Source organism: Pleurodeles waltl, chromosome 5 (genome assembly GCF_031143425.1).
Source record: "Pleurodeles waltl isolate 20211129_DDA chromosome 5, aPleWal1.hap1.20221129, whole genome shotgun sequence".
Lineage (NCBI taxonomy): Eukaryota > Metazoa > Chordata > Amphibia > Caudata > Salamandridae > Pleurodeles > Pleurodeles waltl.
The window spans coordinates 1,812,708,030-1,812,733,113 of record NC_090444.1 but is presented as its reverse complement, the minus strand read 5'-3'; the positions used below and the strand labels follow the sequence as shown (position 1 = coordinate 1,812,733,113).

The 25,084-nt window shown below is 46.3% G+C and overlaps 1 protein-coding gene across 1 annotated transcript in view; it reads right to left on the bottom strand.

Annotated features, from left to right (window-relative positions):
• The window catches only part of RSPH9 (radial spoke head component 9), a 134,116-nt gene extending 126,997 nt beyond the window's left edge, over nucleotides 1-7,119 (bottom strand). Inside the window, exon 1 of the mRNA XM_069236302.1 lies at nucleotides 6,710-7,119. Within this exon, the coding sequence (XP_069092403.1) occupies nucleotides 6,710-6,957 (248 nt within the window). The 5' untranslated portion in view covers nucleotides 6,958-7,119. The remainder of the gene's footprint in view (nucleotides 1-6,709) is intronic.
• Between the last annotated feature and the right edge of the window lie 17,965 nt (nucleotides 7,120-25,084).

Sequence of the window (25,084 nt, the reverse complement as noted above, 5' to 3'; positions counted from 1 at the left end):
TTCTCCAATCACATCACCTTCACATCTAGATATCTCTTCCTCGCCTGTAGAATTCTACTCATGCTTATGCCTCAGTTATAATTGGCCTGCTAAGACCACGGAGAGCCTCATTCATCACTAGATGCCCATCTTTTGCATTTTCAAAGTTCCAACATATGTAACTCTTCACCTCTACAGCATCCCCTTGCCTCACACCTCGATAGGTCCACACTCACCTGTAATGGATCTCAATGAGCCCCCTTATGCTAACACAGTGTGAAGAGACTATTCCCTTCATACACAGAGAGGCCCATACCCTCTAACTAGTGTTTGATTAAACATTATGCAATATACATGTGTGACTTGAGGTGGCCAGAGAAAGTGGGGATTGTCTCCCGGGTACCCTTCCTACACATATTTATTTAATCAATCAGGATTTATAAAGGGCGTCAAATCACCTGTGAGGGTCTCAAGGCAATGGCGATGCTAGCCTCCATTTGAACAGTAGAGTGTCCACCTCCATCAGCCTGTAGGTTACCCTCAACATCCCTCATCTCCAGAAGATCCAATTCAAGGTATTCAACTCATACACAGAAAGTCTTCTCTAATTAGTAGATGGTGTCCTCACACATAAAGGCTATTTTAATAATATTTTTAAAGGTGCCCATCCTTTTCTTTCAACTGCAGATGGGTCCCTTCCATACTTTCACCTGTGGAGGGTCTTTCTCTCTCTCTCCTACTTAGCACTGTAGACTCCCCAGCCACACCTGTGGAGGTCCACTTACTTATTCACCTCTAGATTGTTGGCTCATCTGTAGTTCCCTCCCTCTTCCTCCTAAGGTTTAGAACTCTCCCCAACCCACTCAGCTGGAGAAACCCCCTCATCATTAGAGGATTCTATTTGACCTATAAATATGTCTGAAACGCAGCAGTCAATGTGACTGATGTAAGAAGGTTACTTTAGGCTAGTGCTGGTACTTGCTACCTGCGCAGAAATGGAGACCCTCCGTTTGGTAGTGGAATGGGTGAGTGAACAGTTTTAACCTTTGTGGGTCAAAGACTATAGTGTTTCTCGGACTACCCAGTCTGCCAAATGTACTTCTGCATAGAATTTGATACAAAAGTGACAAAACAGGGAATTCTATGGGATGCTAAAACAACCATGAAATCCTAAAGGGGATCCTTCATAAAAGTGGCTTTCTTTAACCTATGTCCAGAGCCATTTCTACAAAGGCAGTTGCCAGTGGTGTTACCTTGTTTTAGGGAAGGAGGGAAGCGCCTTTTGCAAACTCATTGAACAGGATGATAGCTACTATTTGGTGGATGAAAAAGAAGTATTTTGCCTAAAGAAGCGCTATGCTTTGAGATGGAAATCAAAGTGCAGAATATGATCCCATTCCTACCAAGAAAAGGTCGTACTGTCTTATCAAGAACAGGGCAGGCCATCAGATCAAAACAAGTACTTACCGGTGATTCAAAAAATGTCTTTGGGAGAACAAAAATAGAAGGAGATGTTTCCTTCTGCAAAGCCTGAACTGGTTGTAATTTCAGTTCAAGATCCTATGCCTTATAAAAATGGTATGTTCACATTTGAAGGCAAAGCCCATCTCTCTTGTGTCTCTGAAGTTTGTGCTTCACTGCCTCACTGGCGGCCGTCTCAGGGCAGCACCTCGGGCATGTGCTGCACTTGTTCAAGCAGGGCGCTTCGCAGTGGTGTTGTCAGAGTGCCACCTAAATCAGATTATATTCTAGGCCGCAGATGTGTGTTGTGGTAATAATGTAAGCCCAATAGCAGTGATATGCTGACAGTTGCATCTGAAAAGCTATCCCCGCTTCTCACCCACTAGGCTTTTTAACATGTGATTGTCTACAGAAAAAAAGAAGAAAGCCAAGAACTACATTTTAGTTTGCATTTGACAACTCTGTACTTTGGCATAGGGTACCTTCATCTGTTTTCGTTTTTATTTTCAACCAACGGCGTGTTGCATTGTGGGGCTTGTAGTTTTACTTTTAGAAGTTTCGCCATGGACTGAAAACCCCAGCATACACAGTGCTATTGGCTTAAATGCCAGAATTGACCACTTGTGAACTATCTTTTTTTTTCCCAATTTTAAAAAGTCAACTACTCAATTTAAAAACTGTTTGTTTGTGAGGGTACCCTCGGTGGCCCAAATCCTGCATTGGCAATGTGAATCATTTTGTCTTCTGTGTACTGGAAAGTTTTATACTGAGCATCACAACACAGCCCAATAAAGAGACAACATGGATAGGACAAATAAGTTAAGGACAGGTGACAGTAGCAGAAGAAACGTAATATGATTCCCTCACACATACAGGACAGGTATGACATAGATAACTAACACATTGGAGAGTGAGTGAGAGGAGTTAAATGACTTGTATGATTTCCTAAGACAAGCATGAAGTTCAAAACTCCTGGAAGAAAAAGCCAAATATCTTATGGAATTAACAAATATTCATGTACTGATGTAGAATGATGAAGCTCACCTACCTACTGTGCTAAGCTTCATCAGTGGGTTCCATATCTTGCACTGGGAAGCATTCAAGAGTGGTACTGTTCGCTGGTTGTACCATCTCCTAGTGATTGGTTCCCTAGTTTTGGTAAGGTTATGTCACTAATGTCTCCATTTGTGAAACAATCAGATCTTTATTAAAATTGTACGTGTGTGAGCTAAATATGTTGTTTACTGGTGTCTCCCCACAACAAGATTAAAAACAGGTGGTATTAGCGACAGACAATACCTCTATTTTATATCTGCATGTTTTGGTGCTTAATTATTGACCCTGGGGGTCAGGAGTCTTCCCCAGGATTACAGGCATTTCATATCAAATATTGTGAAATAGTCCCTGATTCCTAGTGCACGTTCAGCAGCTTCAGAAGGAAGGAGGGGGGAGTGATAGGGTAAATTTCCCAAAGTCCAGTCCTTGAATAGGTTCTTTTACATGTTATTTGCGAGGCTCTCTGCATGTGCATCATGTTTCACTGGGCAAGTCACTGTAATCATAGCCTGTGCTATGAAAAAAGGACATGTCCACTCTGCCAAGCCACACTTGAAGATGAGTAGGTGTGAGACGTGGGAGTGGATATCCTTTGAGACCGCGAACCACGCTTCCAGCACCAAAACATCTCCTGCTACGTTACTAACACAAATAGGGCAGTGGTAGTAGGACAGTGACAGCAGAGTCCTATAGTCCTATAAGTCTCTGCAGCCTCGTCTGAGTTGCACCATGTCTGGAAAGGCTGTGGTGTGGAGGCTGAGGGCAACAGCTCTTAGCTCATCCTGGACCTCATGCTCTCCTGAAAATTTCCTACTGAAAATGTTGCTGACTGACACTATTTATAGCTGAGGCAGAACCTAGTACAAGCAAACGTGTTTTTCTTTAGCATCTTGGATTATATCACTGCACTGAGTGGCCTGTATTACAACCATCACAGTTTTATTAATGAATCTAGAAATGAGTCAGTTGTTTTGTATCTCCTGTATAAGCCTTCATTTTTGCAGATGCAGCAACATTATGGTCTGTTAAACCAACCTGAGGAGAGATTGTTGTACAGTGTGCATCCAGAACTATGTTATTTGAAAGTGTTCTCAGATGTGATGATTGTGGACAGGGTCAGCTTTAGCACTGGTCGCATCCATTATGGCAATCTTTGTTGGTGCCCCAAAGACCCCCTTCTCCACAGACTCCCTCACTACCACCCTCCAAGGGTGCCATTCATCTATCCATGGTTCCTCTCACACACTTATTTTATTTCTTTTGTAGCCCTACTTATACCAATATATGGTGTTAGAACACTTTATGTCACACACATATTAAAATGGGACAATAAATCATACAAGTGTGTAAATTAATGTATAGGAAAATTTCATAAGACAATGAGGACTACAAAGTGTAGGAGTCATGCCATCCACCTTGGTAGGCAGTATATTTTAAGAGTGCTGGAGATGCACAAACTCAGATTTAAAACGTAACACAGCGGTTTCCATTACTAATTTGAATGTATTTCTAGCCAAACTAACCCTTTTTTAGCAATGATAGGCTGGGAGAAAAAAACATAAGGTTCTAAACCTATGCCTTGCAGTTTGAATACAGCTCTTTGATGTCAGTTCATAGCTTACTGTGCTGTATTAGAAGGATTGAAACCTACAAACTGCGAGTAACAAAAGGATCTATGTGGCAAAAGCAGTAACCCACTAAACTATCTATATAAACCACAATTATGTTATCTGCAGGTTAAATGTGTTTTGCGGCAATCACATTAACCCTCTGTGCTACTATATGATGTTATATTAAAAATGCTAGACAAAACTCTGATCTCTCCAGCAGGTAAATTAATCACCAGTCATCTTTACATTTTTATTACCGCTTGAAATTTGCTTAGCACACAGAACTGTCTAGAAAGTGCTTTTAATCCTTTAAGATATATCAAAATGCAGTGCCATTCAGATTGCACTGGTTGCACCGCCCTTAACTGGCCCTGATCATGGAAAATGAGGCACAGGGAACAAAGTAATCACCTGGCGTCACAAAGTTTTGTCCAGCTTGGAAGCTAGGATTAAATCAAGGTTTAATTCCATAATTCTGATCCTGTATAGATATCACATTCTTCCCTCTTCTGCCCTGATAATAATTTTATCAGCGACCCAAGGGGCAAGTCAGTTGTCTTGTGCCACCTATAAGATACCTTCATTGTTGTTGCAGATGAAGCACTATTATGGGCCATTAAACCATATAAGATTATGTACAGTACACATCCTGAACTGGATTATACCAAGGTGCTCTCAAATGTGATGATCACAGAAAACGAGGCAAATGGATGAAAAGTACTTTCCAAGGGCCACACAGTTTGGGCAAGCTGGGAAGCTGTGACTGAAAACCAGTGCCTCTGGGTGAGGGCCCTGCAACTAGGCTTTTCCCTGGGTCCAGCATAAAATCGTACTGCCTTGCTTATGTTACGGAAGTTCATTCAAAATATAATTTGTATTTTTATAAGGTGGGGCAACAGCATTGGAAACACCCCTCTTCACAGAACACCTTCAACTTGGTCAGAAACAGTGCAAGCTTCCCAGCTTCAGAAGACAGGTACAGCTTAGGTAGCATCAGCTGAACGAAGCCTTTCCCTTCACAGGACTGGTTGGGCAGCAGCGGTGCAAGCTTTACTTCCTCACAGAACCAGGGCTGCATGGCAACAGCAAAACAAGCTTCCCACTCTCCAGATAGCAATATGTGTACTCTTCCATTTCCCACAGCATTTACATTTCATCTCTCACAGGATATGTACAGTAGGATACAGACAGACCACTGGAGTGGTTGCTTAAGTCACTTAGAGGAACGTATAGGTGAACAACTGAGTTATGTAAGTTTTGACAACATTCTCCCTTAGTTGATATTCCAGGTCATCATCCTGAAAGCCCTGCTGCTGTCTGTTGGAGACATGTTTGTATTAGTTCTTGGGTGTTCCACGGATTGAGGAGTAGACGCCACCTAATAGGTCATTGTTGTTTGGAGCAGCCGCACTGCAACGCAAATAACTATGCTCTAGACAGACACACAAGTGGCAACCTCTTTAAACAGGTTTTGAATGCAGGTGCACAGGTGCTGTGCAATGCCAGGTTCAGTGCCGCACCAATTCACAATATTGGGCAGGGACTTTGCCCTTTCACCTTTGGAGGTCTCGCTCCTCTTCCTCAGTAGTGTTTCAATTGGTCACATGTTGGAACCCTTCATCACTCTTTCTTTTTCCATTCATGTGCTCTAATTAAAGGTGCCATCTACCGCTTACCTAGACAGAACCCCTGGCCTTGAGAGATTACGCCTAGCAATAACAGATGAGTGCCTTCACCCGTAGAGAGATAACCAGTGCCCTCTCATCTGTGGAGTTAACAGGTGAGTGCCTTCACCTGTAGAGAGATACCCTGCACTCTCTCACCTCTGAAGTTAACAGGTGAGTGTGTTCACCTGTAGAGAGATACCCAGCGCCCTCTCACCTGTGAAGTTAACCAGTGAGTGCCTTCACCTATAGAGCGATAACCCGTATCCTCTCTCCTGTGGCTTTAACAGGTGAGTGCCTTCACCTGTAGAGAGATTCCCAGCGCCCTCTCACCTGTGGAGTTAACCGGTGAGTGCCTTTACCCGTAGAGAGATAACCTGTGCCCTCTCACCTGTGGAGTTAACAGGTGAGTGCCTTCATCTGTAGAGAGATACCCAGGGCCCTCTCACCTGTGGAGCTGACAGGTGAGTACCTTCACACGTAGAGATTACCTGTGCCCTCTCACCTGTGGAGTTAACAGGTGAGTGCCTTCACCTGTAGAGAGATACCCAGCGCCCTCTCACCTGTGGAGTGAACAGGTGAGTGCCTTCATCTGTAGAGAGATACCCAGGGCCCTCTCACCCGTGGAGCTGACAGGTGAGTGTCTTGACACGTAGAGATAACCAGTGCCCTCTCACCTGTGGAGTTAACAGGTGAGTGCCTCACCTGTAGAGAGATACCCAGCGCCCTCTCACCTGCGGAGTCTCCCTTGGCATACTGAAGCCCTCAGTCGCCCTTGCAGCGCTCCTCTCCACGTCCTAACACGTACAGACCGTCTTCCCTCCGCCACAACACACACCCCTCACCTGCAGGGCACCCCGATGGATCCCAGCTTCGTCACCATGTAAATGCCCCACGGCCCTGTGACCCACCTCGTCCCGCGGGCGTCCCCCGGCTCACCTGTAGAGTGTCTTGAGACCCCGCAGCTGCTCCGGCTCCTCCTCGGGCCCCGGTTCCTCTTCCCCCCTTGCTATGAAGTAGTCCCCGCGCAGGCCCAGGATGCGGCCCCACAGCAGCACCCGGCGGTAGCGGTAATCCCTCTGCAGGAGCAGCAGCGAGGAGCGCAGTGCGGCGCGCTGCTCCAGGCTCAGCACATGCCCGCACCCCGACACCAGCTCCAGGGACGCGTGCAGGCCCTGCGCCTCCATCCTCGGGTCTGTGGCGTCCTGAGCCGCCGCCGTCACCAGGGGCAACCGGCGCCGTGGCAACCGCCCCAGCCGCCACCCGTGATTTGTCAGTGGTTCCCGTTCCAAGGTGGCCGATGTCAATTGTTAAAGGAAGCTGCCGTCACTTCAACCGTCCCGTTTCAAAATGCCTCCCAAAGCCCGCTTAAGGACTTCACCACTGCGGCCATCTTGTATTGGGGAACATTTAGCGAAATCTCGGCTTTTACAATGGGACTTCTACATACAATCCAACAGAACAGGTTCAAGCGGGAGACTCCCTATTTATGAAACCTAAAATGGCCTTATTTTAGCTGTCTCCCCCCTAGAAATTGCTTCTGTTTCAATATATGTGAACGGAAAGTCAACGGAAAAAACTAATTCTCCCGATTTTTTCCAAAATCTCCCCTTTACACTTTTAAAATGTTGGCATGTACGCATCTATGTGTGTCGGAAAGAAGACTTAAGTGACAATCATCACTTGAAAGAGATCCTGCAGGTTTTAAGTGAAGGTAGTTTTAAACCGGGGATAACAAAAAAAAAACATTTGTAGCTTAAGAAGAGCCTTAATAACTATAACAATGGTCAGTGGCCTCCATGTTATAAGGAGAATATAAAGCAAAATATTTTATTGCGTTTGACAACTTGTTTTGGGGTATGGATGTGTGCAGCCCTGCCAAGTGCGGGGCATCCGGTGTTAGACTAACGCATTTTAGTGCTTGTGTCCGTTTCAGTGCACTACCCTGGTCAAAGAGGATTACTTTAGAAGCCATCCTATAGTAATTGGATGATCATCCAACTACTTCAGAAGTCATTTTCATGTCATCAGACATCATCGAGCTCTGGAAGTCATCAGCAACCTTTAGAAACTAGGCTTGATGATTTGAAGATGACTTGAAAATTACTTCTTGATTACTTCACAAGGTGTGATTTTTCCTGAGGACTTGAGGATCATTTGAAAATGACTTTCTAATTACTTCAGAAAAGAAGATTGTTACTGATGATTTGAGGATGAGTACCTGATTACACAAGTTTGGTTATGTAGGGAAATAAGAATGTCAATGGACTACATCAAGAGTCTTTACATTGAGGTAAGTAGTAGTACATTTACACTGCAGTTTGTTCAACAGGAGTGCCTTTATTTTGCATCTGTTTAAAAAATGATTTCCATAGGTCACAGAATGTGCAGAATAATTTGTCTTTTGTTGCCACATAATTTAGTCAACCTCGCCAAGTTTGCTTTTCAAATATAGTATTATTTCACTAGCTCTAATAATAACTACTATATGTGGCTGTTATAATAAAAGAATACACAGTTCCATAATATTACGTGTGGCTGTTATAATAAAAGAACATAATTCCATCATCATCGCCCGCATCTCCAGACCATCATCAACAGCTCGTTTGCTTCTGCCACCTTCCCCGAGAGCTGGAAACACGCAGAAGTCAACGCCCTACTGAAGAAACATACGGCGGACACCAGCGACCTGAAGAACTTCCGCCCCATCTCGCTCCTCCCCTTCCCTGCCAAAGTCATAGAGAAGACCGTCAACAAGCAACTTACCAACTTCCTTGAAGACAACAACCTACTCGACCCCTCTCAGTCCGGATTCTGAGCCAATCACAGCACAGAAACCGCCCTCATCTCAGTCACAGACGACATCAGAACTCTGATGGACAACGGAGAAACAGTCGCCCTCATCCTCCTCGACCTCTCGGCTGCCTTCGACACCGTCTGCCACCGAACCCTAATATCCCACCTCCGCTCCACCGGTATCCAAGGACAAGCCCTGGACTGGATCACCTCTTTCCTCTCCAACCGCTCCCAAAGAGTCTACCTCCCACCGTTCCGCTCAGACCCCACCGAGATCATCTGCGGCGTCCCACAAGGCTCCTCGCTCAGCCCGACTCTCTTCAATGTCTACATGAGCCCCCTCGCCGACATCGTACGCAAACACAACATCAACATCACCTCCTACGCCGACGACACTCAGCTGATACTCTCCCTCACCAAGGACCCCACCAGCGCCAAGACCAACCTGCAAGATGGATTGAAAGACGTCGCAGAATGGATGAAACTCAACCGTCTGAAACTGAACTCAGACAAAACGGAAGTCCTCATCCTCGGAAACACCCCGTCCGCCTGGGACGACTCCTGGTGGCCCACGGCCCTTGGCACCGCACCTACCCCCTCAGACCACGCACGCAACCTCGGATTCATCCTGGACCCACTTCTCACCATGACCAAACAAGTCAATGCCGTATCATCTTCCTGCTTCCTCACCCTCCGCATGCTCCGAAAGATCTTCCGTTGGATCCCCGCCAACACCAGAAAGACTGTGACCCACGCCCTCGTCACGAGCCGCCTGGACTACGGAAACACCCTATACGCAGGAACCACCGCTAAACTCCAGAAACGTCTGCAGCGAATACAAAACGCCTCAGCCCGCCTCATCCTCGACATACCCCGCAGCAGCCACATCTCCGCCCACCTGAGACACCTACACTGGCTTCCCGTCAACAAAAGGATCACCTTCCGGCTCCTCACCCACGCACACAAAGCCCTCCACAACAAGGGACCCGAATACCTCAACCGTCGCCTCAGTTTCTACATGCCCACCCGTCAACTTCGCTCCGCCAACCTTGCACTCGCCGCCGTCCCTCGCATCCGCCGCACCACGGCAGGTGGGAAATCCTTCTCCTACCTGGCGGCCAAGACATGGAATTCCCTCCCCACCAACCTCAGGACCACCCAGGATCACCTCGCATTCCGGAAGCAACTCAAGACCTGGCTCTTTGAGCAGCAGTATCCCCCTCCCCCTAGCGCCTTGAGACCCTCACGGGTGAGTAGCGCGCTTTATAAATGTTTTTGATTTGAAGATTTGATTTGATTCCAAGTGAAGCTTTGAAACAACTTCGAGGTTAGAGTGCCAACACCTGCTCAACATCCCGAGATTCTTAACCTCCATGTACTTAAAAAAAATGTGCAACTTCTGGCTCACGTGTAACGTATCTCATTGTCGCGTAGAGCATTCTGATGCCTTAGGGACACGTTTGCACTTAAGTATGTGTGCATCTGTAGATAGCAATGCATTCTATTAGTAAGGAAACTAGTTGTCATTGCCAATGCTTGATGGCCGCCAAGTTAATGAATTGCACTGTGAATTCGCTGTAGTCCCTTTTCTGTTTCTTCCACCCGAATGTTTCTTTTCCAATGGAACGGAAGCGGAAGTACAATTACAGTGTGCCCGATGGCGAAGGAAAGGCTAAAGAGTTGCTGTTGCTCCGGGCAGTGCGTGGATTCAGTGCTGTGCTTACTAGAAAGGGGACATTTTGTTCCATTTCAGTCGGTATTTCTTTTGGAGACGTGTGCACCGGGGGAGAGGTGGAAAGTGAGGCAGGATTTGATTTCGTGCCTCTCGTCGCCCTTTTGAGTTGTGTGTGTGATGCGCTTTGTTTGAAAGGCGGGAGACTGGCTTTTAAATGGAGCCCAAAAATGTATTGCCTGGTCATTTGGCGCGAAAGTGTGTTGGTACTTAAGTGTTGAGGAATAGTTGTGTATATATATATTTTTTTTAATGTGGTTTTGTAATGTCTAGTAGTTCCTACTCCAGTTCGAAGGAGTGCTGTTGGAAGAGTAGCGAACGCAACTCACGCAGATTGCATCGGCACAATATTTGTGTGGAAATAATGAAAACACACTTTGCCAGTCCCGTTTTTAATTGGAAACTGCAAGGTAAAGTCCCAGTGGGAAAGTGATGTTTTTCTCCGGTTGTTCTGTGCCATTGTTGCTCTGTAATTCCCCCTGCATTATTTGAAAGAGTAGGTGAATGCAGGAGTGAGCCTCTGTTGTGATGTTGAACAATTGTGTGTTTTTGTAGCGTGCGTATCGGACTCCAAAATACACGGGCTTTCTTGAATGTGGGGCTTTGTTTAGGACCCTGCGCTCAGACTATTTAAAGAGGCACTGCCCTTAAGTGGTGGAAGTTAATCCAGCAAATTGAGGGAAGACAGTTGCTGGGGCTGGAAAGAGGTGGCTTGGCTCTTAGAACTCATGCACAAGCCGAGCCTTGAAAGTGTTGTGAATGTAAATCATGCAGCAAATATCATATAATATGATACCATGTCTTTAAAAACTTAAACATGCGAAAGCGTTTTACATTGAAATGTCAGTTTTTATGACTACATTGATAGGTACCGTACCGAGAAACATTACTGCCTCATGTCTTTTGACAGTCCTCTTAGGGTAAACATGTCAACAGACTTAGGCGGTCATTCCAACCGCGCCGCACGCCATGCGGTTACCGCCGAATGACCGCACCGCGGTCAAAAGACCGCGGCAGCCATTCTGGCTTTCCCGCTGGGCCGGCTGGCGACCGCCAAAAGGCCGCCCACCGGCCCAGCGGGAAAGCCCAAGCAACGATGAAGCCGGCTCCGAATGGAGCCGGCGGAGTTGCTGGTGTGCGACGGGTGCAGTGGCACCCGTCGTGATTTTCAGTGTCTGCTTTGCAGACACTGAAAATCATTATGGGGCCCTGTGAGGGGGCCCCACGACACCCGTTCCCGCCATCCTGTTCCTGGCGGTATTTACCGCCAGGACCAGGATGGCGGGAAGGGGGTCGGAATCCCCATAGCGGTGCTGCAAGCAGCGCCGCCATGGCGGATTCCTTGGGCCAGGGGTAAACCGGAGGGAAACCGCTGGTTGCCCTTTTCTGACCGCGGCGGTAATGGCCCTGGAAGCACCGCCAGCCTGTTGGCGGTGCTTCCGCGGTCCCCGGCCCTGGCGGTCATGGACCGCCAGGGTCGGAATGACCCCGTTAGTTCTCTATCTGTGACCTAGATTTTTTTTCTGCATAGAGTAACGTTATACTTAATTAAACGAAACATTGCTTTTTTTACAGCAACTATCTTCAAGTCAGGTATTTGAAGGTGCCCTTTCTCATGTATGATAATTAACAAAAAGAAGACTAAAAAATCAGAAATACTTATTTGCCTGGGATCACACAGTTTGATCAAGCCAGGAAGCCCAGATTGATCCCCTTTTCCTGATTTCACCTGGACAACCCAGCCACAAATATGGAAGTATTTTTTCCCATCAAAATTAATGCCTTGCTTTTAACTGTTGCACATGTGATTAACACCCATATGACGGTCAGAAATTACATTTTTCTCACTGTATTATATAGCGTAAAGCAAACCTTTCCCAAGATCACTAGAAATCTATGTATTTACCTCACTGAGTCATTTTCCTGATGTCAGAAAAGAAGGTGGTCTGACAGAATGGAACACACTGTCAGGAGAGCCTAACGAGTGTGACAGTATGGCAGGACAGACAATGGGAGGGGATTTCAACAGACAAAGACAGGTATGTATAGTTTGAGTATATGGTTCTTGATTGGAGAGTATTGTATTGAAGGGCTGGTGGGACAGCGTGGCAGTTTAATAGAAGTGGACAGGGAATGAGTGACACTGGATAGATGTGGGATAACTGTTAATAGAATGTAGCTGGGATGGGTCACAGTAGAAGTAAAATGTAGATAAAAGAAGGAATAAGTTGACATTGCTTGGTGGGAGAAGATTTCATTAAATAGGAGACAATTTTTAATTAATGGCTTAAGCACAAGGAGCAGTCGGGGATGGCCACTTGTTCGGAGCGGGTAATAGGTGCAAACAGTGTGTTATAGGTAATGGTTGACTGGTGTGAAAGGAGACGTGACAGATAGGAAATGCAGTGCAGAGGTGACAGGAAAGGTCATGGTAGGCATGGTTGAGAATAGGGATAGGTGGGAGTAGTGGATGTTGGGCAGATGAATATGGAGTTGGATGACATAGAACAGTTACAAAACGGGATGGCTTATAGGAGGGGACAAAGGCATTTAAAATGGAAGTGGATTTGGTGCCATGACAGGATCACAGAATGGTAAAGGGGGTGAAGGAGGGTATTGTCCTGAATGAAGGGAAACAGTGTTGGGTGCCAGGAAAAGGACAGACGAGGTAAAGCTGGAGTGAGAGATGTGGAATGTGAAGTATTGGTGGCAGCAAAGAGAAGTAATTGATGATGGGATGGCTAAAAAGGAGTGGCAAAAGGGCAGAAAGATGTACTCTACGCCACTCTATGCCAATGCACTCTACTTTAATGAGCAACTTTGTATGCTTCACCACTGCACTGTACACCACTCCAGACTCTAGGCCACTCCACACGACTCAACCATACACCAGTGCACTCTATGCCACTCCACTCTATCACAATAACTCTTCTCTAAATCACTGCACTCTACCCAATGTCCCCTTACTCCACTTTACTCAAAACCAATGCACTCTATGCCAGCTACTCTGCACCATTGCACTCTTCACCACTATACACTAGCGTCTACTCTGACATCATTTTGCTATACACCACTCTATTCTACTCTGCAGCACTGTACTGTAGGCTACTTCTCTCTACACTACTTTACTCTGCAATACTCTACTGTACGCCAATGCCCTCTTCATCATTGCACTCTAAGACACAACTCTGCATGACTGCAGTCTCCGTCACTGAACTCTACACCACTGCATGCTCTACTCTACTCTGAATTACTGAACTGTACACCACTGCTCTCTACAGAACTCTACTCTGCAACACTCTATGCCAATACACTCTACACCACTGCACTCTGAGACTCTGCTCTTCAAGACTGCACTTTCCACAGCACTCTGCACCACTCATCTCTACACCAATGCATTATCTGCTATTACTCTAGGCTACTCTTCATTACTGCACTCCATGCCACTGCACACTGTGACTCTACATCACTACACTTTGTGCCACTCATCTGTACACATCTACACCTTGCCCTGCACCACTCCACCCTGCACCACTTCACTCTACTCTGAAACAATTTACTCTATGCCACTACACTCTACACCATTAGACTCCACCCTGTGCCACTCTACTCTATTGTAGTCTAGCTGTGCTACTCCACTACTCTGCACCACTGCACTCTATGCCAATGCACTCGACACCACTGCACTCTATGCCAACTACTCTGCACAACTAGACTGCACACCACTATACTCAAGTCTACTCAGCAACACTATGCCACTGCATGCTACTCCACTCTATACATTTCATTCTCCACCACTCAGTTCTACTCTGCACCACTGTACTGCAGGCTACTGTTCTCAACATCACTCTACTCTGCAACGCTACATTATGCCAATTCACACTACACCACTACACTGTAAGACACTACTCTGCAAGACTGCACTCTGCACCTCTGAGCTTTACATCACTGCACTATACACCACTCTATTCTACTCTGCACCACTGAACTGTACACCATTGCTCTCTACAGCACTTTACTCTGCAACACTCCACAACAATACACTCTACACCACTCCTCTTTGTGACTCTATACTCTATGCCACTCTAGTCTACTCTTCACCAATGTACTCTACGCCACTCATCTCTACACTTCTGCACTCTGTCCTGCACCGCTCCACTTTACCCTGCACCACTTCACTCTACTGAAAAAAATCTACTCCATGTCACTGCACTCAACCCCACCACCACTGTACTCTATTGCAGTCTACAGTGTTCCACTCCACTGTGCACCACTCAACGCCAATGAACTCTACACCACTTTACTCCAAACCAAGGCACTCTATCACACTGCACTCTAAGCCAGTTTACTCTGCTCAGCTGTATTTTATGCCACTTCACTCTAAGCCACTCTACTCCATTAAACTCTACTCCACTCTGTGCCAATCTGACACTACAACACTCTAAGCAACTCCCTCTATGCCAGTCCGTGCCACTGTACTCCACGCTGTACTGTGACACACCACTCCACTATGTCACTCTGCGTGACTCTAGCACTCCACTTTACAACAGCCCAGTCCATGCCTCTCTGCCACTCCACAACAATCTTTTCTGATCTACACCACTCTACTCTACACCACTCCAGAACTCTCTGCCACTCCACTTTAGGCGACTCTACTCCACTTTGCAACACTCCACTCTGACACTCTACTCCATTCTAACACTCAGTATATGCCACTCTGTGACACTACTCCACTCTAAGCAACTCCCTCTATGCCACTCATGCCACTTTACTGTACACTATAACATACTACTTCACTCCACTATTTGACTCTACACCACTTCAGTCCATGCCACTCTATGCCACTCCACTCTCTGACAATCTACTCCATTCTACACCACTCTACTTTGCTCTATACCACTCCACAACACTCTACTCTACACTACTCAAATCTATGACCCTCTACTCCACTCTGCCCTTCCACTCTATGAGACACTACTCACTCCACAACACTATGCCTTTCCAAACTACGACACTCCACTCTACTCTGCACCACCCCAAGCCACAACTCTCTAAAGCACTCCATAACACCCCACTGTACTTTATGACTCTCCACACCGCTCTTATTTACACCACTGACTTTTAGCCATGCTGAACAGCTGCCATACTGGTGTACAACATGGCTAAAACACATTGGCAAAGCCAATAGCTGTCACAGAGGCGAGGCCTATTGGCTTTGCAAATGCTTGTGTTCTTTAGCACTCCATAGAAAGCATGTGTTTTCTTGCTCCCTTCCTCGCTTACTGCTCTTCACCTGATGTACCACTGTTCATCGGGTGCTGCATGTTGCCCCTCTTCCACCACCCACAACTTGTCCATTGCTTGCTTCCCAGCTGTTTGTTTTTGCTTTTTATTTGTTCCCCTGCCTCACGCTCCTCTGTTGCTACCCTTTCTACTACCGATTGACCCTATGCATTTACTACTCCCTCCACCCTCTTTCATTGCTCTCTTCCTGTCACAATCCTTAAAAAATGTTTTGTTTTTTTAATGGCTCGGCAGCTCTCATTTTCTTGCTTGCTCTCTCTGTTTTCAACAGCTTTTTGTGCACATTTTAAAATCTGTACTTTATTGTTTTTATTTCTGTGCATTCCAAGTTGAGTCCCCATCTTGCACCTGTAAATGAAACAATAATTAAAACGGTGGCTGTTTCATGCAGTATGGGTGTGCATGCATGGTGAGGCAAGCACATGTGCGTCATCCTTCTTGGCCACTACAGTGTCATGTGTCCACATTGCATTGGCACCCTCTTTTTCAGACTTCTTTATTTTTGCCAGTACTGCAGACCATCAGCAAAAAAAACACTGGCAAGCCATTTAGTCGAAAATGTGAGACCTATTTCCTTTTCCAATGCTTGTTTTTGTAGTAGTAATCTGCTCAGCCAACAAATTAATAAAACTGTGGATTTCTTTACTTCCTGAATGTCAAACAAGGTTTACCCATTATTACTTAAGATCATTCTAAAATAATACATAACCATACTGAAATTGCCATGAAGTAATGCAGCCAGAACCAACTGTAGAGTAATACATTCTCAACGTGAAATCAACACTGACTAATACAGTCCCATTCTAAAGATATCATGGGATCATCCTTGAGTAATAGAGGCCCGTTCTGCGGTCATCTCAAGATCATTCTGTAATATTACGGCCCATCATGAAGTACTCATAGGATCATCCTGGAGTAATACAATCTAATCCTGAAATCATCATGGGATCATCCCACAGTAGTAAATGATCGTCACATGTTTTCCACTGAAGTAATCAGGAACCCATCCTGGAGTGATACAGCTTAATCCAGAAATCATCATGGGATCATTCTGTAGTAGTAAAAGATCATCACCTGTTTTCCAGTTAAGTAATCAGGAAGCCATCCTGGAGTAGTTTCTTTGATGACTCTAGAGTCATCTCATTTAAATATTTCGCCCTATACACGTACTTCAGGATGGTTTGGGATGACTTCCCCAGATAATTGCAGGAATAGCACAGCTGAAGTCATCAGATGACTCCAGGATGATCTTCCTTCTTGACTTGGGTAGTCACACATAGAATCTCCCCTGGGACCACTCAATTACGAGGCACTCGAAGCTGCTTTTCAGAAAAAAATCCAGCACGCTTCATAACTTTGCTTACCCACGCACTGCCTGCTGCCTCCTGCGGGCTTTGAGAACTGTCTCATACTCACTCCTGGGCTGAGAGAGGTGTGAGCACCAGTTTGTGACAATTGTTAAAAGGTCGGGGCTTCTTCCGATCAGTTCAGCCCAGCTCAGTCTGAGTGGACCATATGGTCTGCGGCAGTGGTGGGTCAGGTGAACACAATCAAAAGGTGGTGAAGGTTCTCAGGATGGCACTGTCTGCAGCCCTTGCGTAGATCCAGCGGGGCCTTCTCGTCTTCCAACAGGCACCTGCTCCACTGGTGACCATGCATCGAACCAGACTGAGGCAACAGCTTTATTTTTAACTTGCTGTACTGCCACATAAGAGGCACTGCCCACACACAACCCTCACAGTGCTCTGGGCTGTGCAGAATGTCATGCTGGCAGGGTGCTATTTCCCTGCATGTCAAGTCCTACCAGCTCCCTTGGAAGCCCCCCAGACATAATTTCAGCTACTCGAGTGGGGCCAAGTGACATACGTGTAAATGTGTATAATAGAAACTAAAGTAAACAACTACTGCCACATAGTCATGTATGTGTGTCCAGTACCAGCAGTGGAGGTGGAGCAGCTAACATTTTAAAAAGCATCTATCAACAGAATCCATTCAGCCGCAGAAGGACTCCTGTCTCCCTGGAATAAGAAATAAGCCTGAAAGAGTCAGGCACAGAGCCACCATGTGCAACTATGCCTGAAGCAGCAAACAGGCAGCTAGGCACAGAGCAGAGCTGCTCTTGCCTGTCAGGACTGCCCGGAGCGGTCAGTGTAGAGCCTCAAGGCCATTCCTAGTTGAAGTCCAAGAGCAGCGCTGCATAGCTGATTTGAAGACGACCCAGGGAACCTGGCACTGCCTGGTTACTAAAGGTAAGTCCAGCAGAGGGGCATGGGGGGACTAGATTACAATTCAAGGGGATCACACACATTCTATGGCTTGCCTCCTGTCGAGTCACATGCCATGATGAAAGGCAGTGTCTGGGCTGCTTTACTGAGGTGAAGGAGGTTGTTACCTGCAGGCAGATTATGGGAAGAAGCTAGAGCAGTGGGGGGGCATCAGTACCTGTGACAGACCCAAGCAATTATTAGTGTGCAGCAGGCGCAGTGAAAGAGATGCTTGTAGTGCACCTATGCAGACATACCTTGTAAAGCTGACACACCATCTCACCTTGATTTGAAGTAAACACACTTATAAGGATGCAGCAAATGGTTGTGATAGGTGCATAGCACTTCTGCAGCATTTTAAAGGCTAACCCAGTTTGGTAAGTGCCACGGAGCTTGTTACTTTTGCTGTGGGTAGTAGTTGTGTTAATCATCTCAGAAAGTGGCAGTAGATTAATGACCTTCCATGTTAGGGGTTTTGCAGCATGTGTTTCTAGATCGTTTTAGAGATTCTCATTGGTCAAAAGGGTGTAAGTTCTGATATTTATGTCTTTCAGAACACTTATTGCTTGGTTATATTTGCAAGTAAGTGTCATACATTTGGTCGTTGAATGTCAATCATAAGTATACTAAAACCATGAAATGTCACACATTAGCAATCTGAAAACGTGGCAGCTATGTGGGTGCAAACACCCCGGCAGCAGTATTTACACTCATTACATCACGTTGACTGCTATGTTGCAGCCCTATCTCAAGATAACCTTTTTAGAGATTATAGCTAAACGTGGCTTATAAGTCTCCTGGTTTCTCGTTCTTTTTATTTTTGCATACAAATCAGACAGAAAACACTGTTTTTCCTTATCTGTATTACACTTTAGCATTAAAAATGCAGATATAAGATCTCCATTGAGGATTTTCTCCATCCAGTGAATCATGACTTCCAGGCCAATATTTGTTGATAGTGACAGAGAGAGTTAAAAGATGTTAGCCAAACCTTTGTGTCCTGAAAGATGTGTGATTGTCCATATTTATAATGTTTAATAGCATAAATATATCGCAGGAAACAAAGTCTCATGATCTTTCACGTGTCAGTGCCAAAACAGGAAACGACCATGTGGCCCTCCAGTAAAGAGTACATCACCAAGGTGTTGGCATGCAGTGAGGTGGTATCCTAAACTGACCCAACTATCAGATAGACAGACAGATAGACACAGGCGTCTCTTTCCACACAGGTTATATCAGACCTCGAGCTTGATCTCTCCTGTATCTAGTTGTGTATTTGTGTCTCATGGCCATGAAGGGTGGTTCATCCAGCCAGCTTTGTACCTTCAGGATCAATACGGTCTCCATCTTCAGTGACATTGTCATTATTAGTTTGTGCTTTAAAAAGTAATGAGAAGGTAGAAAAAAGGTAAAGGAAGAAAGTAGACAGTAGAATAAGTTATAGAAATAAGAGAAAAGGTGGGGGGCTTAGAATGGATAGGAAGGGAGAAGATGGAAGAACAGAGTAGAAAAGTGGCAATACAAATAGGGGGAGAAAGGCGGTGGAAATCAAGGCTGATAGTGATAGAATTGATACTGGAGAGAGGATTGTAGATTGTAAAAAGCGAGGGAGGCAAATGAGGTGTGCAAGAGAAAGAAACAGAAGAAGGAGGGTGAAAGGAAGAAGATGCAAGTCCGTAGCGATGGAAGGAGCAGAGACCAATAGAAGGAGAGAATGGAAGAAAAGAGATGCGGAAAGAAAGGAGAAGGATTTGAGAGTCTGGGAGAGAAGCGAGTAGGAGAGAGAGAAGCCAAATGAACATCCTACATCGCAGGGTATCAATAATGCACACACTAACGACTGCTCCCCATCTGGTTTCCAATTAACCTTTAAGTGCTCCGCTGACACTTGCAATCTATAAACGCTTATTGCACTGTAAGATGTCTGCCTAGCTGCTAGGGATCCTAAAAAATGTAACACTACAGTGACAACGGAAACCACAGGATTGATACCCTGTTCTATACACCAGACAACTCAGACTGAACAGTAGGCCTTGATGTCACCCCAAGCCCATGTTGATTATAAATCCCAACCTTTATATTAGGTTACCACCTCCTGAACCTGACTCACTAACAGTTCCTTCTCATAGCCAAAGAAAATTGTGTTGTCCAAATGGACTACTGTAGGAAAGTACCATCTTGCCTGGCATGTTACCCCCATTTTCACTGTATGTATGTTTGTTTTTGCCTATGTGTCACTGGGATCCTGCCAGGCAGGACCCCAGTGCTCATAATGTATGCCCTGAATGTGTTCCCTGTGTGGTGCCTTATTGTATCACTGAGGCTCTGCTAACCAGAACCTCAGTGTTCATGCTTTCTCTCTGCTTTTAAAATTGTCACTGCAGGCTAGTGACTAATTTTACCAATTCTCATTGGCACACTGAAACACCCTTATAATGCCCTTGTATATGGTACCTAGGTATCCAGGGTATTGGGATTCCAGGAGATCCCTATGGGCTGCAGCATTTATTTTGCCACCCATAGGGAGCTCAGACAATTCTTACACAGGGCTGCCACTGAAGCCTGAGTGAAATAACGTCCACGGTATTTCACAGCCATTTTCACTGCACATAAGTAACTTATAAGTCACCTATATGTCTAACCCTCACTTGGTGAAGGTTAGGTGCCAAGTTACTTAGTGTGTGGGCACCCTGGCACTAGCCAAGGTGCCCCCACATTGTTCAGGGCAAATTCCCCAGACTTTGTGAGTGCGGGCACACCGTTACATGCGTGCACTACATATAGGTCACTACCTATATGTAGCGTCACAATGGTAACTCCGAACAAGGCCATGTAACATGTCTAGGATCATGGAATTGTCACCCCAATACCATTCCGGTATTGGGGGGACAATTCCATGCATCCCCGGGTCTCTAGCACTGAACCAAGGTACTGCCAAACTGCCTTTCCGGGGTCTCCACTGTAGCTGCTGCCAACCCCTCAGACAGGTTTCTGCCCCCCTGGGGCCTGGGCAGCCTGGTCCCAGGAAGGCAGAACAAAAGATTTCCTCTGAGAGAGGGTGTTACACCCTCTCCCTTTGGAAATAGGTGTGAAGGACTGGGGAGGAGTAGCCTCCCCCAGCCTCTGGAAATGCTTTGATGGGCACAGATGGTGCCCATCTCTGCATAAGCCAGTCTACACCGGTTCAGGGATCCCCCAGCCCTGCTCTGGCGCAAAACTGGACAAAGGAAAGGGGAGTGACCACTCCCCTGACCAGCACCTCCCAGAGGAGGTGCCCAGAGCTTCTCCAGTGTGTCCCAGACCTCTGTCATCTTGGATTCAGAGGTGTTGGGGCACAATGGACAGCTCTGAGTGGCCAGTGCCAGCAGGTGACGTCAGAGACCCCTCCTGATAGGTGCTTACCTCTTTCAGTAGCCAAGCCTCCTTTCTCAGTAATCAAACCTCCTTTTTTGGCTATTTCGGGTCTCTCCTCTGGGTTATTCCTCAGATAACGAATGCAAGAGCTCACCAGAGTTCCTCTGCACTTCCCTCTTTGACTTCTGCCAAGGATCGGCTGCTGACTGCTCCAGGACACCTGCAAAACTGCAACAAAGTAGCAAGACGACTACCAGCAACATTGTAGCGCCTCATCCTGCCGGCTTTCTCGACTGTTTCCTGGTGGTGCATGCTCTGAGGGCTGTCTGCCTTCACACTGCACTGGAAGCCAAGAAGAAATCTCCCGTGGGTCGACGGAATCTTCCCCCTGCCAACGCAGGCACCAAACTTCTGCATCACCGGTCCTCTGGGTCCCCTCTCATCCTGACAAGCATGGTCCCTGGAACACAGGAGCTGGGTCCAAGTGTCTCCCACAGTCCAGTGGCCCTTCTGTCCAAATTTGGTGGAGGTAAGTCCTTGCCTCCCCACGCAAGACAGCAAACCTGTGTACTGCGTGATTTGCAGATGCTCCGGCTTCTGTGCACTTTTCCAGGACTTCCTTTGTGCACAGCCTAGCCTGGGTCCCCAGCACTCTGTCCTGCATTGCCCAACTCGCTGAGTTGGACTCCGACGTCGTGGGACCCTCCTTTGTGACTCTGAGTCGACTGCTGTCCTCAGATCTTCTAAGGGCCTGTTCCTGTACTTCTGCGGGTGCTGTCTGCTTCTGCAGGGGCTCTCTGAGTTGCTGAGCGGCCCCTCTGTCTCCTTCTCCGAGGGGCGACATCCTGGTCCGCAGCAGCACCCAAAATCCTCAACTGCGACTCTTGCAGCTAGCAAGGCTTGTTTGCGGTATCTCTGCGTGGAAATACACCTGCATCCTCCAGCACGCTGAGGGACATCTTCTGACTGAAGGAGAAGTTCCTGGCACCTTCTGTTGTTGCAGAATCTTTGGCTTCTTCCACCCGGAGGCAGCCCTTTTTCACCTTCATCCGGGGTTTATTGGGCTCCTGCCCCCCCTGGACACTTGTGTGACTCTTGGACTTGGTCCCCTTCTTTTACAGGTCCTCAGGTCCAGGAATCCGTCTTCAGTGCTTTGGTAGCAGTTGTGGTTCTTGCAGAATCCCCTATCACCACTATACTGTCTTTCTGGGGTAGTAGGGTAACTTTACCCCTACTTTTCAGGGTCTTGGGGTGGGGTATTTTGGACACCCTTACTGTTTTCTCACAGTCCCAGTGACCCTTTACAATCTCCCATAGGCCTGGGGTCCATTTGTGATTCGCATTCTACTTTTGGAGTATATGGTTTGTGTTGTCCCTAGGCCTATGTCTACCTATTACATCCTATTGTGATTCTACATTGTTTGCACTACTTTTCTTACTGTTACTTACCTGTTTTGGGTTTGTGTACATATAATTTGTGTATATTACTTACCTCCTAAGTGAGGGTATCCTCTGAGATACTTTTGGCATATTGTCACTAAAATAAAGTACCTTTATTTTTAGTAACTCTGAGTATTGTGTTTTCTTATGATATTGTGCTATATGATATAAGTGGTATAGTAGGAGCTTTGCATGTCTCCTAGTTCAGCCTAAGCTGCTTTGCCATAGCTACCTCTAAACTAAAAACTTCACACTTGTATAGCGCATTACACACCCGTTAGGGTCTCAAGGTGCTGTATGCATACCGCTGTGGAACCCATCCTGACTTTTCCCTGTGAGGCACCCACTCCTGGACAGCCCCAGGGTGAAGCCAGGCATCCAAGTGCTGTGTGGGCCGTTGTGGAGATTAAGCAAGCTATTGCCCAGAGTTACAGAGTGGGACCCATTAATTAGATGAGGCACCAAGGCGAGAATTATCTGGTCCAAGGGAATTGAGCCCAAGACCCGCTGAGGTGGGAATTGAACCCTGGTCCTGAGCCAGATCTCTGCATCAGGGTCTGCCGCTCTAACCATTGTGCCACACTTCTCCACCTAGCAGCCTAAGCTGCTAGAAACACCTCTCTTCTACTAATAAGGGATAACTGGACCTGGCACAAGGTGTAAGTACCACAAGGTACCCACTATAAGCCAGGCCAGCCTCCTACAACTACTATCCTCAACCCTCGGGATCTGAGGTCCTCTGACACCTGTTTTAACAGCTTGGTGAAACACCAAGGGGCGGAGAAGAGGCCAAAAGGAAGGGATCTGAATTCGTACATCTGCTCTTGGCAAAGGAATGAACTGGAGATATTGTCTGTGACTTGAAAAATGGGCACTGTCAAGCTGGCATCCTTAAATCTAAACACATCATCCAGTTCCATAGACAAATTACCATTTCCATTTTGAAATGGGGATAATATACAAACAGATTGAGGTCCTTCAAATTTATCACTGGCCTGAACCTGTTGGTTTTCTTCTGCACCAAAAAATATTGCTGATAAAACCCTAGGGATCCATGTGGCAACATTCTATTGACCCCTTTGACAGATGCTCTTGAGCCTCCACTGTTATCTCTACTCTCTCACCCCTTTGGAGAATCTTATTGGAACAGGAAGACTATCCTGAAATGGAGGAGCATAGAAAACTATCTGAAACCCCTGTACTGTTTGTCGGACCCAAGGATCTTTGGAAATATGCTCCCATTCTTGTGCACAAAGCACCAAATTGCTCCCAACTTTCTCAAGAGGAGAAGCAAGCCCACTTACCTTGAACTCCTCCTCCCCTTGTTTGTCCATCATAGAAGCTAAAGCGTCCCAGGATGCTTGTTTCTGGCCCAGTGAGGACCTGGCTTGGCAGTTCGGGCTGGACTGTTCCCATGAGGAACAGGATCAAGACTGATTTGCATATGGCTGGGTCCAAACTGGGGTGGCTTGGTGAGCAAAAAAACGATGGATTAAACCCAGATCTGTGACTGGGGGTGAGTGTTTGCATTGTCAGCACTCCGTCCATCATCCTTTTGTGTTGCATCCACTCCTTCTCCTTTGGTGCCTGGAATATCTAAGTTGGCGGGAATAGGAGGGTCTAATGAAACCTGACCAGAACGCAAAGCAACCTCTGTAGCCGCCTGCCCTGTCTGACCAAATATCCTCATCAAAGAGTACTGAACTTTATCCAAAGATGAGAAAGCTTGTGCATAATGCCAGGGTCTTTTATACATTTCTCTCCAAAGAGAGATTCCTGCACAATTAGAGTCATCTCTGGTCCAGCTAACTCCTCCAACTTAGGATCTATTGTCAACAAAGGTCCCTTTCTCCTCTCATAGGAGAGGCCAACATTTGTGTGACACAGGAAACAGATCCCCTTTGGGTCCCCATATATTTTGCTCAGTCTGCTGTACACAAAGCTCTAGCCAAAGTCCCCAGTGTGTCCAATAATTTGTCTTTGTAAAAAGACAAAGCTCTATGTACCCCTTTTCTGGGACTCTGCTCCCCTCTTCTTAGGAAGGTTACAATTGTTGAATTAAGCACCATTTTGTCCACAGTAGTATACATGGAACAATCGACCCCCATCTCAGCTCTAGTGGCCCTATTCATAGAACTTTTAACTCTAAACTTAATTTAATCATCTACAAATGGCGGAGGGAACAACTCCACAGAATGTGGGTGCTGCAGTAAACCTGGGATGAACATCAGATTGCCCTCAGCATCCAATATTCCTGTTTGTGTCTTATCCTTTTTGTTACATTCAGTCCATGATCATCATCAAAAAATGTGTTATCAAAACAGAAATCATCAATACATGGATCATTCATGTCTCCAAATGGTCCCTTATTTTGACAACCACTTATGCTCATAAAAGAGTCATACCATATAAACATTAGTGGTA